This window comes from Glandiceps talaboti, chromosome 7 (genome assembly GCF_964340395.1).
Source record: "Glandiceps talaboti chromosome 7, keGlaTala1.1, whole genome shotgun sequence".
Classification (NCBI taxonomy): Eukaryota; Metazoa; Hemichordata; class Enteropneusta; family Spengelidae; genus Glandiceps; species Glandiceps talaboti.
In genome coordinates, this window is record NC_135555.1 from 1059915 (window position 1) to 1073341 (window position 13427).

Genomic DNA, 13427 nt, shown 5'->3' on the forward strand with positions numbered 1-13427 from the left:
CCAGTCTACTTGTCTACAAATCTTGTAATTCACCTTCTGAAAACAAAGAAATATATGAGTTTCATAGGTTATACAACTTGCAACAACTAACTATATGATTTCTGTAGTTTACTTTGGAGACAAATTTGGGTGTTGGATCAATTGGTGCACGTAAAATGACACTTTTGTGAATGTGATTGTTTTAGGTGAATGAACAACTGTTGATGGAGGATCTATGGTTTAGTATACCAGCTGTTCTACTCTGTATATTGAAGGCAAGTCCACTTTAGTTTCAGTGTGACATCAATAGGAGTAAACATGTATTATGTACCTGATGACTGTTAGCCTACTAGCATAGACGACAGGCTCACTAGTACTTGATTATCTCAGACTCAGAGTGGTGCCAAGATGTTGTCGATATTACAGTATTTTGTAAATTAAGTCATGAATAACATCACAGGCAGAATTTAATAGTAGTTGATTTTCTGATCATACCGTCACCTAGTGTGGTTAGCTGTAACTATTTGTCATCCCGATGAGGACCGTCGACTAAACACAGATTGAAAGTTCAGTGCTAAAAACTTTGAATTGCTTGTGTGTTATTATCTTTGTAAATCAATGTATTTTCTACTGATCACCAAAACATACATCAAAATTGCTGGTGGCAATAGCTGCAGAAGGTACATTGCGAAAACCATATAGTTAGATGTTGTGAGTTGTAAGCTATTTTCTGAGAAATTCAATTGTTATATATTTGATATGTAAACTATTCTTATCAACACACTGCAAACAGCTGACAGACAATTCATGAAAATTTAGAAGACAATAGAGAAAGGAATAACACAAGAGAATCATATTCCAAACTGTCTGACATTTGTAATATTTCACACAAAACTGTAAATTTACCCTCGTTCCTGAGATGACCTTTCATTTGTGTTTCCACTGCTAAAAGATACAATGTTACAAAATATGTACAAAATACTGTTTTCAATTCAGTGCAGTTCACAAGCAAATTCTCTCTATGTTTCCTTCACTTGTTGACAAAAGTTTTACAAATTAAACAAAACAGGCACATCAGAAGGACACTGCACCCATTTTTTGTGTGATAACAATTTTATATTGGTTGAAGTCTATACAATAGACTGTACTCTTAGCATTCCTATCCCTAATGTTACTTGTCACCTTTATTTTGTTGGAGTTATAAAATGAGCTATGTGTGGTACAGATACAGTGATACATGTTCTTCAGTCTTGCCTTGATGGCAAATCCACTATATAACTCATTTCAATTCAGATATGCACTTCATAAGGCCAAGTCAACTTTGTATTTGTGCAAAGCATATGGTAAATCACACTGCTTGTTGTATACATTGACAACACTTAAAATTTCAATGTCAAGAGATCATTATAAGATTTCCTTACGCTGGAGGCAGTGGTTGATTATTGACGTCCACTGTGATCGGTGCACCACTTCTAGCTGACCCTGCAGGTGGTGGTGCAGCATTCCGTGAAGTAGTGCTGTTTGTTGTTGCTGTTGTTGTAGTTGTAGATGGTGTTGTTGATGTGCTGCTTGTGGTTGTAGTTGAAGTGGTTATTGAAGTGGTACTGCTGCTGCTACCACTGGCTGTTGTGGCAGGGGTGGTTCCTGCTGTACCAACAAAACACACCATGACATTTATTATGGATATCTACACAGCAATAAATGCTATTATTATATCAGATGGAAGTTTAGAAAGAAAAGGCAGAATGACAGACATATATGTTAATCACTGTGATGGGTAGTTGTCAATGGACACTGTGCTGAGTAGTTGTATATGGACACTGTGATGGGTAGTTGTATATGGACACTGTGATGGGTAGTTGTATATGGACACTGTGCTGGGTAGTTGTATATGGACACTGTGATGGGTAGTTATATGTGGACACTGTGATGGGTAGTTGTATATGGACACTGTGCTGAGTAGTTATATGTGGACACTGTGATGGGTAGTTGTCAATGGACACTGTGCTGAGTAGTTATATGTGGACACTGTGATGGGTAGTTGTCAATGGACACTGTGCTGAGTAGTTGTATATGGACACTGTGATGGGTAGTTGTATATGGACATTGTGATGGGTAGTTGTATATGGACACTGTGCTGGGTAGTTGTATATGGACATTGTGATGGGTAGTTGTATATGGACACTGTGATGGGTAGTTGTATATGGACACTGTGATGGGTAGTTGTATATGGACACTGTGCTGGGTAGTTGTATATGGACACTGTGATGGGTAGTTATATATGGACACTGTGATGGGTAGTTGTATATGGACACTGTGATGGGTAGTTGTATATGGACACTGTGATGGGTAGTTATATATGGACACTGTGCTGGGTAGTTGTATATGGACACTGTGATGGGTAGTTATATATGGACACTGTGATGGGTAGTTGTATATGGACACTGTGATGGGTAGTTATATGTGGACACTGTGATGGGTAGTTGTATATGGACACTGTGCTGAGTAGTTATATGTGGACACTGTGATGGGTAGTTGTATATGGACACTGTGATGGGTAGTTGTATATGGACACTGTGCTGGGTAGTTGTATATGGACACTGTGATGGGTAGTTGTATATGGACACTGTGATGGGTAGTTGTATATGGACACTGTGATGGGTAGTTGTATAATTATGGGCACTGTGCTGGGTAGTTATATATGGACACTGTGATGGGTAGTTATATATGGACACTGTGCTGGGTAGTTGTATATGGACACTGTGATGGGTAGTTGTATATGGACACTGTGATGGGTAGTTGTATAATTATGGGCACTGTGCTGGGTAGTTATATATGGACACTGTGATGGGTAGTTATATATGGACACTGTGCTGGGTAGTTGTATATGGACACTGTGCTGGGTAGTTATATATGGACACTGTGCTGGGTAGTTGTATATGGACATTGTGCTGGGTAGTTGTATATGGACACTGTGCTGGGTAGTTGTATATGGACACTGTGCTGGGTAGTTGTATATGGACACTGTGCTGGGTAGTTATATATGGACACTGTGCTGGGTAGTTATATATGGACACTGTGATGGGTAGTTGTATATGGACATTGTGATGGGTAGTTGTATATGGACACTGTGATGGGTAGTTGTATATGGATACTGTGATGGGTAGTTGTATATGGACATTGTGATGGGTAGTTGTATATGGACACTGTGATGGGTAGTTGTATATGGACACTGTGATGGGTAGTTGTATATGGACACTGTGATGGGTAGTTGTATATGGACACTGTGATGGGTAGTTGTATATGGACACTGTGATGGGTAGTTGTATATGGACACTGTGATGGGTAGTTATATATGGACACTGTGATGGGTAGTTGTATATGGACACTGTGCTGGGTAGTTGTATATGGATACTGTGATGGGTAGTTGTATATGGACATTGTGATGGGTAGTTGTATATGGACACTGTGATGGGTAGTTGTATATGGACATTGTGATGGGTAGTTGTATATGGACACTGTGCTGAGTAGTTATATGTGGACACTGTGATGGGTAGTTGTATATGGACACTGTGATGGGTAGTTGTATATGGACACTGTGATGGGTAGTTGTATATGGACATTGTGATGGGTAGTTGTATATGGACACTGTGCTGAGTAGTTATATGTGGACACTGTGATGGGTAGTTGTATATGGACACTGTGATGGGTAGTTGTATAATTATGGGCACTGTGCTGGGTAGTTATATATGGACACTGTGATGGGTAGTTATATATGGACACTGTGATGGGTAGTTATATATGGACACTGTGATGGGTAGTTGTATATGGACACTGTGATGGGTAGTTGTATATGGACACTGTGATAGGTAGTTGTATATGGACACTGTGATGGGTAGTTGTATATGGACACTGTGATGGGTAGTTGTATATGGACACTGTGATGGGTAGTTGTATATGGACACTGTGATGGGTAGTTGTATATGGATACTGTGCTGGGTAGTTGTATATGGACATTGTGATGGGTAGTTGTATATGGACACTGCATGCTGGGTAATATTTCGTACAGTGTTGTACATGTATATGGACAGTTACATAGTTTTGAATGACACTTCTGATTGTTATCTTAAAATGAGCTACATTGTTGCAAAATTTGTGGAAGGTTCTGTAAAGTTTGCAATACATTTTATACAAGGTTGCAAGCATGCTATAAACTTGAACCTATTGGCAGTGGAAGAGGGACAACTGACAAGGGATGCTTGAAAAACAATTTCAAAAGTTGTATTGCAATGTATATATGAACAAGTGTTATACTAGAGAATCCAGATCAAAGCTTGGGAGAAATGTTGTCAAATTCATCTTAGTTTAGAAATGTTGTCAAATTCAGCTCAGTTTACACCATATTTTTGACATATAAATCTCTACTTGAAGTCTAGGTATATTGGAATCATTTTCCCAGTTATCACTACAAACAACATCACAATGGCTTACGACTTCTGTCAAAGTTGAATTTTGTAACTAAGGGATTTTAGCGCTGAGAATTAATTCTCTTTACTGCTGTCACTCAGCTTGCTTGCAAAGATACAGAATTAATATTCAAGCTTTTAGTAGATCTAGATCAAACACATTTACCAGTCAATGTTTGTAGGAAAATCAATAATGTAGTCAAGTCATATTTATTCAAACAATAAGCACAAACACCAACTTATCAACCAAACAACAAAAGTATTGTTAGTGAAGGTGATACACAAATACAACTATAAACTATGTATGTTCATCATGGAAGCACTATGATTCATACACAAGTTCTCTTCTTCCAGTTTTGATTAAGAAACAGACATGTTTTGTACAAATCACTTGTCCTTCAGTGTCTAACTGGATCTGACAGAATGATCCAAATTTACTGGAGGTGTTGAGTAACCAGAGGTGTGAAAAGGTTAGCTTCAATATATGCTACTATAACAGTGTATTAGTCATGTGATAAAACAGGTTAGTTTTTCATAGCTTTGACATTTACATTTGTCTAAAGAATTTTGGAATAAAGACATAATGGAAGGGTTCCATCTCATCTCAAATTTCTACAACTTACATGTATACAGCCACACTATATAATTAAGAGATTAATAAAACAATCTATGTACATGGAAATACATCATTGCAAAACCCTAAGAAGGGTTTCTATATTGCCACTGGAACAGGTAGCATACCTACCCATGTACACAGTGAAGGAATACATTATAGTTAGAGGAGTTGAAAACTGAGATAGAATCTGTAATACCACACAAAGAACATAGTAATAGATTGCACAATGGTAGGCGAGATATAGAGTTAACAAGGGCAGTATTATGATGTGAGAATTAAATACACCTTCTTGTAATGGTAGGAGTGTAGTAGTTAGTTGTGAGATTATAATGACGAACCAAGAATGTCTTGGTGATAATGGTAGGAGTGTAGTAGTTAGTTGTGAGATTTTAATGACGAACCAAGAATGTCTTGGTGATAATGGTAGGAGTGTAGTAGTTAGTTCTGAGATTTTAATGATGAACCAATAATGTCTTGGTGATAATGGTAGGAGTGTAGTAGTTAGTTCTGAGATTTTAATGACGAACCAATAATGTCTTGGTGATAATGGTAGGAGTGTAGTAGTTAGTTCTGAGATTTTAATGACGAACCAAGAATGTCTTGGTGATAATGGTAGGAGTGTAGTAGTTAGTTGTGAGATTTTAATGACGAACCAAGAACGTCTTGGTGATAATGGTAGGAGTGTAGTAGTTAGTTGTGAGATTTTAATGACGAACCAAGAATGTCTTGGTGATAATAGTAGGAGTGTAGTAGTTAGTTGTGAGATTTTAATGACGAACCAAGAACGTCTTGGTGATAATGGTAGGAGTGTAGTAGTTAGTTCTGAGATTTTAATGACGAACCAAGAACGTCTTGGTGATAATAGTAGGAGTGTAGTAGTTAGTTGTGAGATTTTAATGACGAACCAAGAACGTCTTGGTGATAATGGTAGGAGTGTAGTAGTTAGTTCTGAGATTTTAATGACGAACCAATAATGTCTTGGTGATAATGGTAGGAGTGTAGTAGTTAGTTGTGAGATTTTAATTACGAACCAAGAACGTCTTGGTGATAATGGTAGGAGTGTAGTAAAGATTTAAAACTAAAGTTAGTTGTGAGGTTTTAATACCACATCAACAACAACTTGTTGATAATGGCACCAGTTTAGTACAGCTTTGAAACTGAAGTACAAGTAGCAAGTGAGGCTTTACCTGAATCATTGTACACATCACCATTATAACTTTATATTTTCATATGGCCAAGTTACAAAATACTAGTTTTATGGTTCAAATTTCCAATACTATATTTTGAATTTTAAGGACATGAAGTAAAAATAAACTAAACTAATTTTTTGAACATTAGAATATTATTTTAGGATTGGAATGTATGTTGACTGTTACTTTTTTGGATAAACTTGTCAATGAGTATGACGCTTCTCACAATCATTTAATCAACATTTCTATCATATTATACTTTTTTTCACCTATTTCTTTTGAAACTGAAGTGTGAATTTCAGTTATCTGTGAAAACAGTGACAAGACATGTTTTGAAATGGCAGTATACCTAGACATATGAACTGATATGTCAGCACTGAGCTATGCTTGCAATTAGATGGGATAAATAACAGTCAAGCAGTATGGTATTTTAATGAATTAAACTATTCTATATAATATTGAAATAGTATTTAAGTGACTTAGCTAGTAATTTCTATATAATAATGATATGGTATTTTAGCGGGTAACTCGTGTGTGTTGGTAACTCCACGGTGTCATAATGAATGGATAACTTTTCCATGGAGCCATAATGAAATGTTTTATTAGTGGATAACTTTTCCATGGAGCCATAGCAAAATGGTATTTTAAATAACTAATAATGGCATTGACCTTTGACCCCTAATGAAATGATGTGTTTGTAATGATTCAGGTTACTCACCAGAACCAGATGAAGAAAGAGATCCACCACTAGCTCCACTTCGTTTGGGAGCTGGAGGAGGAGGAGGCAGAGGTCGAGGTGGTGGTGGTGGTGGTGGTGGTGGTGGTGCTGGTCTGCGGACATTACCTGTATTGCCTGAATTTGTACGTGGTCTGGCCCCTGTACTTGCAATGCTAGGTGAGGCTTGAGATTGGTTTGCTGTATTGGACCGAGACTGATTGTGGGAGACATCTCCGTTAGGTTGGGATGAGGGACCTATGGTATGTATGAAACAGTAGTATTAAACCCAACTCCCACAATGCTACTAATACCTATGTTATCTGGCCACCACCACATTCTATACAATATTGTTATCTACTGGGCTCTTTCTCTAATTTTCTTTCTATTTTATGATGTATTCCTGACCATGAATGCTTTTGAAGAATATTTGGTCACAAATCTTCCCATACACCAACAATTAAACAGTAAGACTGCATAAACATTGCAGGAGTAAACTCTGCTTAAAGCTGACACATTGGAACATATTGGTATGAGCATTACATATGTATGTCTCCTGCTAGTTTCTACACACTGACTTACTCATTGAAAAAAGACTTACCATTAGTTGGGATATATCTTGCAAGGACATCAGCTGATATTGATAAACCATCAAGATTTATATGTAAATCTCCACCTCTTGCTGGACCATTCTTGGTTTCTGACTTCAATTCCTGCTTCAGAGACACATTTTCCACTAGAGACAATAAAATGAGAAGTAGAAGACAAATTACATTATGCTGCTAAAATGATGTTTTGCTGATCAATATGAGTTATTTCACTGACTAACTTACAATATTTTTTATTTTCTTCAAATCTTATAACCATGTATTTCCATTCCATTTATTTTTGTCCAATTCAAATAGTGATTTAAATCTCCTTCTCTCACGTGTTATCACAAGATTGTTTGTTCATTATATATAATTTATCTGTGCTGTAGCTGTTGGGAAGACACACATGGGAAAATAGCTACTTAGGCCAAAAAAAACCGAATTGTTTCTGGTCAGGACATTTTGTCTAAAGTGGTATGACGATGCAATTTTTTTCAATTTTTATATTTTATTCTCAACCAACCTGTCACTCAATGTACTACATGTATTTATGGCAGTTACTGTTCTTTTGTATTTACTACTTTAGAGCAAGTGTGTATATGGGGCAGATGTCCTTTGCTTGTTCATAATTGGCTCTGCCGTTGCCTTCACTGAAGTACTGGTAGGGAGGGTTATTTTTGTGTTTCCCCCTAGAACCTGGATTTGCGGACTGAATGGGTTGGACCAGAGCAAGGGAATTCAAGTGATGCGCACACTGACCAAAAGTAATTCTTGGTGTTTTTTGGGCCTTACATTGGAGATCATAATTAAATATTTTATTTCCTCAAACTGATAACGCTAAAGGTGAAAGAAAGTGTAGTCAGTGTATATCCATTTTTATAACATAAGCCCAAACTTGATTACATTCATATTTCACATTTTCAGAACTGATGTAAGTATGTGATGATCTTTGCCACATCATGATTTGAACCCCCCCCCCCCCCCCCCCCCCAGCTTTTACAATTATATTAAATTCTTAATCTTCAGTTCAGTATCAACTATCCACATCCATACACTTCTACTAAATTCTACCGTAGACCCTACCAGGTCTATGGTTCTACATGGCCAATTTACTTACATTTTCCATTGTGTTTCTGTAATAGTGAAATCACATCTACTGCACATCTACCGATAACAACATCACTTTTGACAGAGAAATGGTTATACACCTTGAATTCCAATTTACTTTGTGGTGTCACAAGTCTGTAAGGAACACAAAACAGAAAATTGAACTTGTCATGAACAGGATAAATAATTCCTGATTATAAGATACTGTGGTAGTCAAATTAAAATAAAGCATAAGTTTTAACCAGACTTGGACTTTTCCTTTTATTCAAACTCAAGTTACATTATGAATAAAGTACAAAGGAACAGTCTTCTTACCTATTTAGGTTGAAATCATTATAACTATACTGCTGTTATAGCTATTGTCATGGTTACTGTTGCTAAGACCCCATGTAAAGCTCATACTGTGTTACTACCTGGGGCATCAATACACATATACCTTTGCACTGGCCAAAAAATACAACTGTGTGATGAAGTTACCCTTGGTGTGGCCATGGCTGCTACAGGCCTCTTTAATATATTCTACATGTATAAGTATTACAAAGCTACTGTATTTGCTATTTACACAACTGTTGTGTGTATTTTTAACTTTTGTTATCTGCCTTATCACCTATGTGACACTATTTTATGGTATAACATATCAACTTCCTCACATTTCTTGCTCCATTGTATGTTTTTGTATCTGTCAGAAACTGATGTAACTATTACACATAAAGTGGACTTACACTGTGAAATGTTCATTCCATTGTGGTGTCCATGTTTTCTTTATAACTTCTGTTTTTCTGGGTGGTTGACCATCAACACTTAGTTCTACATAGGGATCAGCTTTACCACTGAACCAACTGCCTGTGTTGTCTTTTAGCTTAGCTGAAGCAACTGTACAAGGAGATTAAGTAGAAAGATAAAACCACCTTACAAATCAGATCTGTCAGTTGTAGACAAACTGTTAACAGGAAGGCGAATTGTATTTGTACTATCACATACCCAAATCATTGCAAATTCTCACAAACACTGGAATTGTGTGCTAGTGAACACAATACATTCAAATCAAACAAAACTGCTTTAAACAGCCTACTTAGGTGCATTCTAGTCTTATACTTGTTGATGTTTTCTACTATCACTATCCTCTCCAAGTATAGTCAAACTGATACATTTAACTGAAAATCCTGCTGGGGCAATGGTGAACAGCACATGTCAGTAGTAATCCATCACAAACTGACAGGTAGTTGTAAGTGGTTACTTTATTGAGACAATTGCTCATTAATATTCAATTAGTACAGCTGTTTCGACATTTATATCAATACTCCAATACCATTAAACTATCATTATCAGGGTAAGCACAGCTGGAGTAACCAGTTTGACTATACGGTGTAGGTGATCATAACGTGTAAAGGAAACTAGACTAACTTAGGTGTGAAACTAGCCTAAAATTCAAGCCATTTTTTGCACTCATTGTCCAATAAACACTATTTGTTCACTCATATACTTGAATCTATTGTGAATTCATACATATATCCATGATAGTGTCCACACAATTGTAATGCAATGTAATATGAGATTTACACAAACTTACATCCACTTTATACACAATTGAAGAATAGTGACAAAGTTTTTAGTCATAATGTGTAAGATTCTTGAATATAGTGAAAATGTGATGCATTTCACACACACACACACACACACACACACACACACACAAACACACACATACACACACACAGAAACCGATGCCCCACCCACCCACCCACACAGACACACACAAGCATAATACAGACACACAAAAACACCCACCCACTCATCCACCCATCCACACAGACACAAATACACTTTCAAATAAAGAACAGACTGTACATACCTGTGACTTTTAACTGGGAAAAGGCTGGATTTGGTGCTTGACCTTGTTGAGTTTGTGAATTTGCCATTGGTCTTTGACAACAATAATTGGGTTAGTTTGGCTTCCTGTAAATAAAACAACACAATTATATTTGTGGTCTTAAATTACTAATAGCACTATGCTATATATTATATATACTCTGTACATGAATACATTCATAGCAGATGTCTGATACTAATAGCACTATGCTATATATTATATATACTCTGTACATGAACACATTCATAGCATATGTCTGATACTAATGGCACTATGCTATATATTATATATACTCTGTACATGAACACATTCATAGCAGATATTTGATACTGATGGCACTCAAACTCTGTGCTAATACTGGAAAGACTTACAAAGAGATATGTTATTATGAACTATTATAGTATAATTATTATTACTCTATATCTATGTATATTATAGTAATTGTAAGATTTAGTGTTACAGTAACTGTAACACTAAATCTTACAATTACAGTTACATACAGTGACCATACATACATATATATAAGTGATTATCACGTCATGTCTAGGTTACCACTACTCAATCATCTATGAACAAACCTAAATCCTCCAAGAACACAGAGAATGAACCCGGATCTAAAGGTCACCCCTAAGTAAGAGGTCACAGGTCAGATTAATACTATTACTCTCTGTATGTATATCACTGTAATTGTAAGATTCAGTGTTACAGTAACTGTAATTTACACTAAATCTGATAATTACAGTTATACACATATATATATACATGATTATCACATCATGTCTAGGTTACCACTACAATAAAAAAACTACTAAAAATATTCATTCTATTTGACAATCAATTCAACATAATTATTCAAAGATAAAAAATGATAGTTAATATTATCCTTTCTTTTTATCTTGTTGATTATGATGTGCATATCCATTTTCTCTCAAACTTATCTCACTCTTTATTTACACACACACACACACACATATACATATACACAGACAGACAGACCAATAGACATACAAATAGACACATATACACAGACAGGACACATACACACACACACACACAGTGCTATTAGTAAATGAAACATCTTACCCTAAGTAGCAATGGCAATACAATCTATCAAATGTCAACATCAAATAAATTATAATGGTTAGCAAGATAAATATCTTTGGATCAATTAAAATCAAAAGTCTTCTCTCACTCTTAATAATTTCTGTTCAGATTAACTCTGTAATTATTGTAATAATTTTTCATAACATTGTCAATTTATGCAAATGACAGAATTTAATACTTACATATAATTCTAGTTGAATTGCAACCTTCTTCTACATAGGAGTGGGTTACAAGATAACACAAGTAAGTATTATTCTGGTTTGGACACACCTCCAACTCTAATGGTAAAATAACTCTAAACACTGGAAGTATATACCTGCAGGATACAACACATAACATACAAAACAACTTTAGATCAGAATTTGCAAATACAGACTGTCAATGTTAGAAATAAGTATTGCTCTGGTTTGGACATACCTCACTATATACTGGTAAAATAACTAAATACTGGAAGTATACACATGTATACCTACAGGATATAAGTTAACACATAACATACAAAGAGATTGTCTGAGAAGGATATCCTATATTAACTCCCATTATGATCTGTGCCAACAAAATATATTACACAATGTACTGTAAATCAGCTAAATAACCTAAGGCAAACCAATATCTTAGGTTTCTGTGAAGCATTGATCATTTGAATTATTCCAGACAACTACTGAGTGTAGCCACAGGCCAAAGTCTCACCCTTTATCTTAATACATTTGTAAACCAAGAACGTCAGTCGATATAGATCTGACTGGTGAGAAAAAAAATTGGAATTCAAATGCCACAAGTAAGAAGTACCAAATCCTTTATATCAAAAACATGCTATGTATGTGTACATCAATTAAGTCAAGTATGGAATATGTGCTAAATTTCACATGAAAACATTCAAAGTCACTATGTATATGGAATCTGTGTTAAATTTCACATGAAAACATTCAGTCACTATGGAAACCTATACAAGTAAATGAAGCTTATTCCTACATCAGATTTTAATTAATTCGACTGGTATAAATCAATAAAGATTATCTAGTCTGTATATTCCTCTTAGTCTTTAATAAATATGACATTTATGGATATTATACATAATTTAGTATGCAAAACATAATCTGTGTGATGTCTTACATTGTAATTAATGTTTATAGGTTGTTCTCTGACTAGTTTTCTTCATCTGAATGCTATTATGTACATAAGATTATCTATCCAATCACAGTCTGATAGGTACATGAGTTGCATAGAGTAAATAAACAGGCTAGTGGAAATTAAAAACTGTGAAAAACACCCTGGATTTTGGACTTTGGTATGTGGTGCATTTTGTACACATATGTATATTGTAACCTGCATATGACCTTGTTGTTTACCAGTGTGCCCTATATAAGCCAATTTGACACACAATTTCTATGTACCAAAATTTGGTGTTCAAGTATCTCTTACTATGTGATGACTCATAAGAAATCCCAGTTTTTATCCCTTTGACACACAACAACAAATTTTTTGCTATTATTACTAAGATGGCACACTGTTGTCTACCTACACCCCACTACATTGCTGCAGTATGAAGCAAACTAACCACAAATCTGTCTGACCTTGGATCACCTCATATAATGCATGTTTAGTCATCAAATATTTTCTTAGGCCTAAAAAAAGAATTGGGTGGTTCTGATTACGCTCAATTTTAGAATAGGTGGGGTAGATAGATTTGTTGTTGTTGATTTTGTTTTTCATGTGAGTGTCTAGTTCAGGTAGTTGTAGTTATGTTGTCTGTTGTTTTCCATATGGTCTCTGTGTTATTGGTTTCTCCC

At 35.6% G+C, this 13427-nt stretch overlaps 1 protein-coding gene across 1 annotated transcript in view; it reads right to left on the bottom strand.

Moving 5' to 3' along the window:
- Positions 1–13427, bottom strand: part of LOC144438289 (NEDD4-like E3 ubiquitin-protein ligase WWP1) — a 30671-nt gene that overhangs the window by 10672 nt on the left and 6572 nt on the right. Inside the window, exons 2-8 of the mRNA XM_078127345.1 lie at positions 11820–11953; positions 10516–10619; positions 9386–9536; positions 8674–8798; positions 7568–7702; positions 6970–7224; positions 1401–1626 (exon numbers count right to left, since the gene is read on the bottom strand). Coding sequence (XP_077983471.1) covers positions 1401–1626; positions 6970–7224; positions 7568–7702; positions 8674–8798; positions 9386–9536; positions 10516–10582 — 959 coding nt within the window. The 5' untranslated portion in view covers positions 10583–10619; positions 11820–11953. The remainder of the gene's footprint in view (positions 1–1400; positions 1627–6969; positions 7225–7567; positions 7703–8673; positions 8799–9385; positions 9537–10515; positions 10620–11819; positions 11954–13427) is intronic.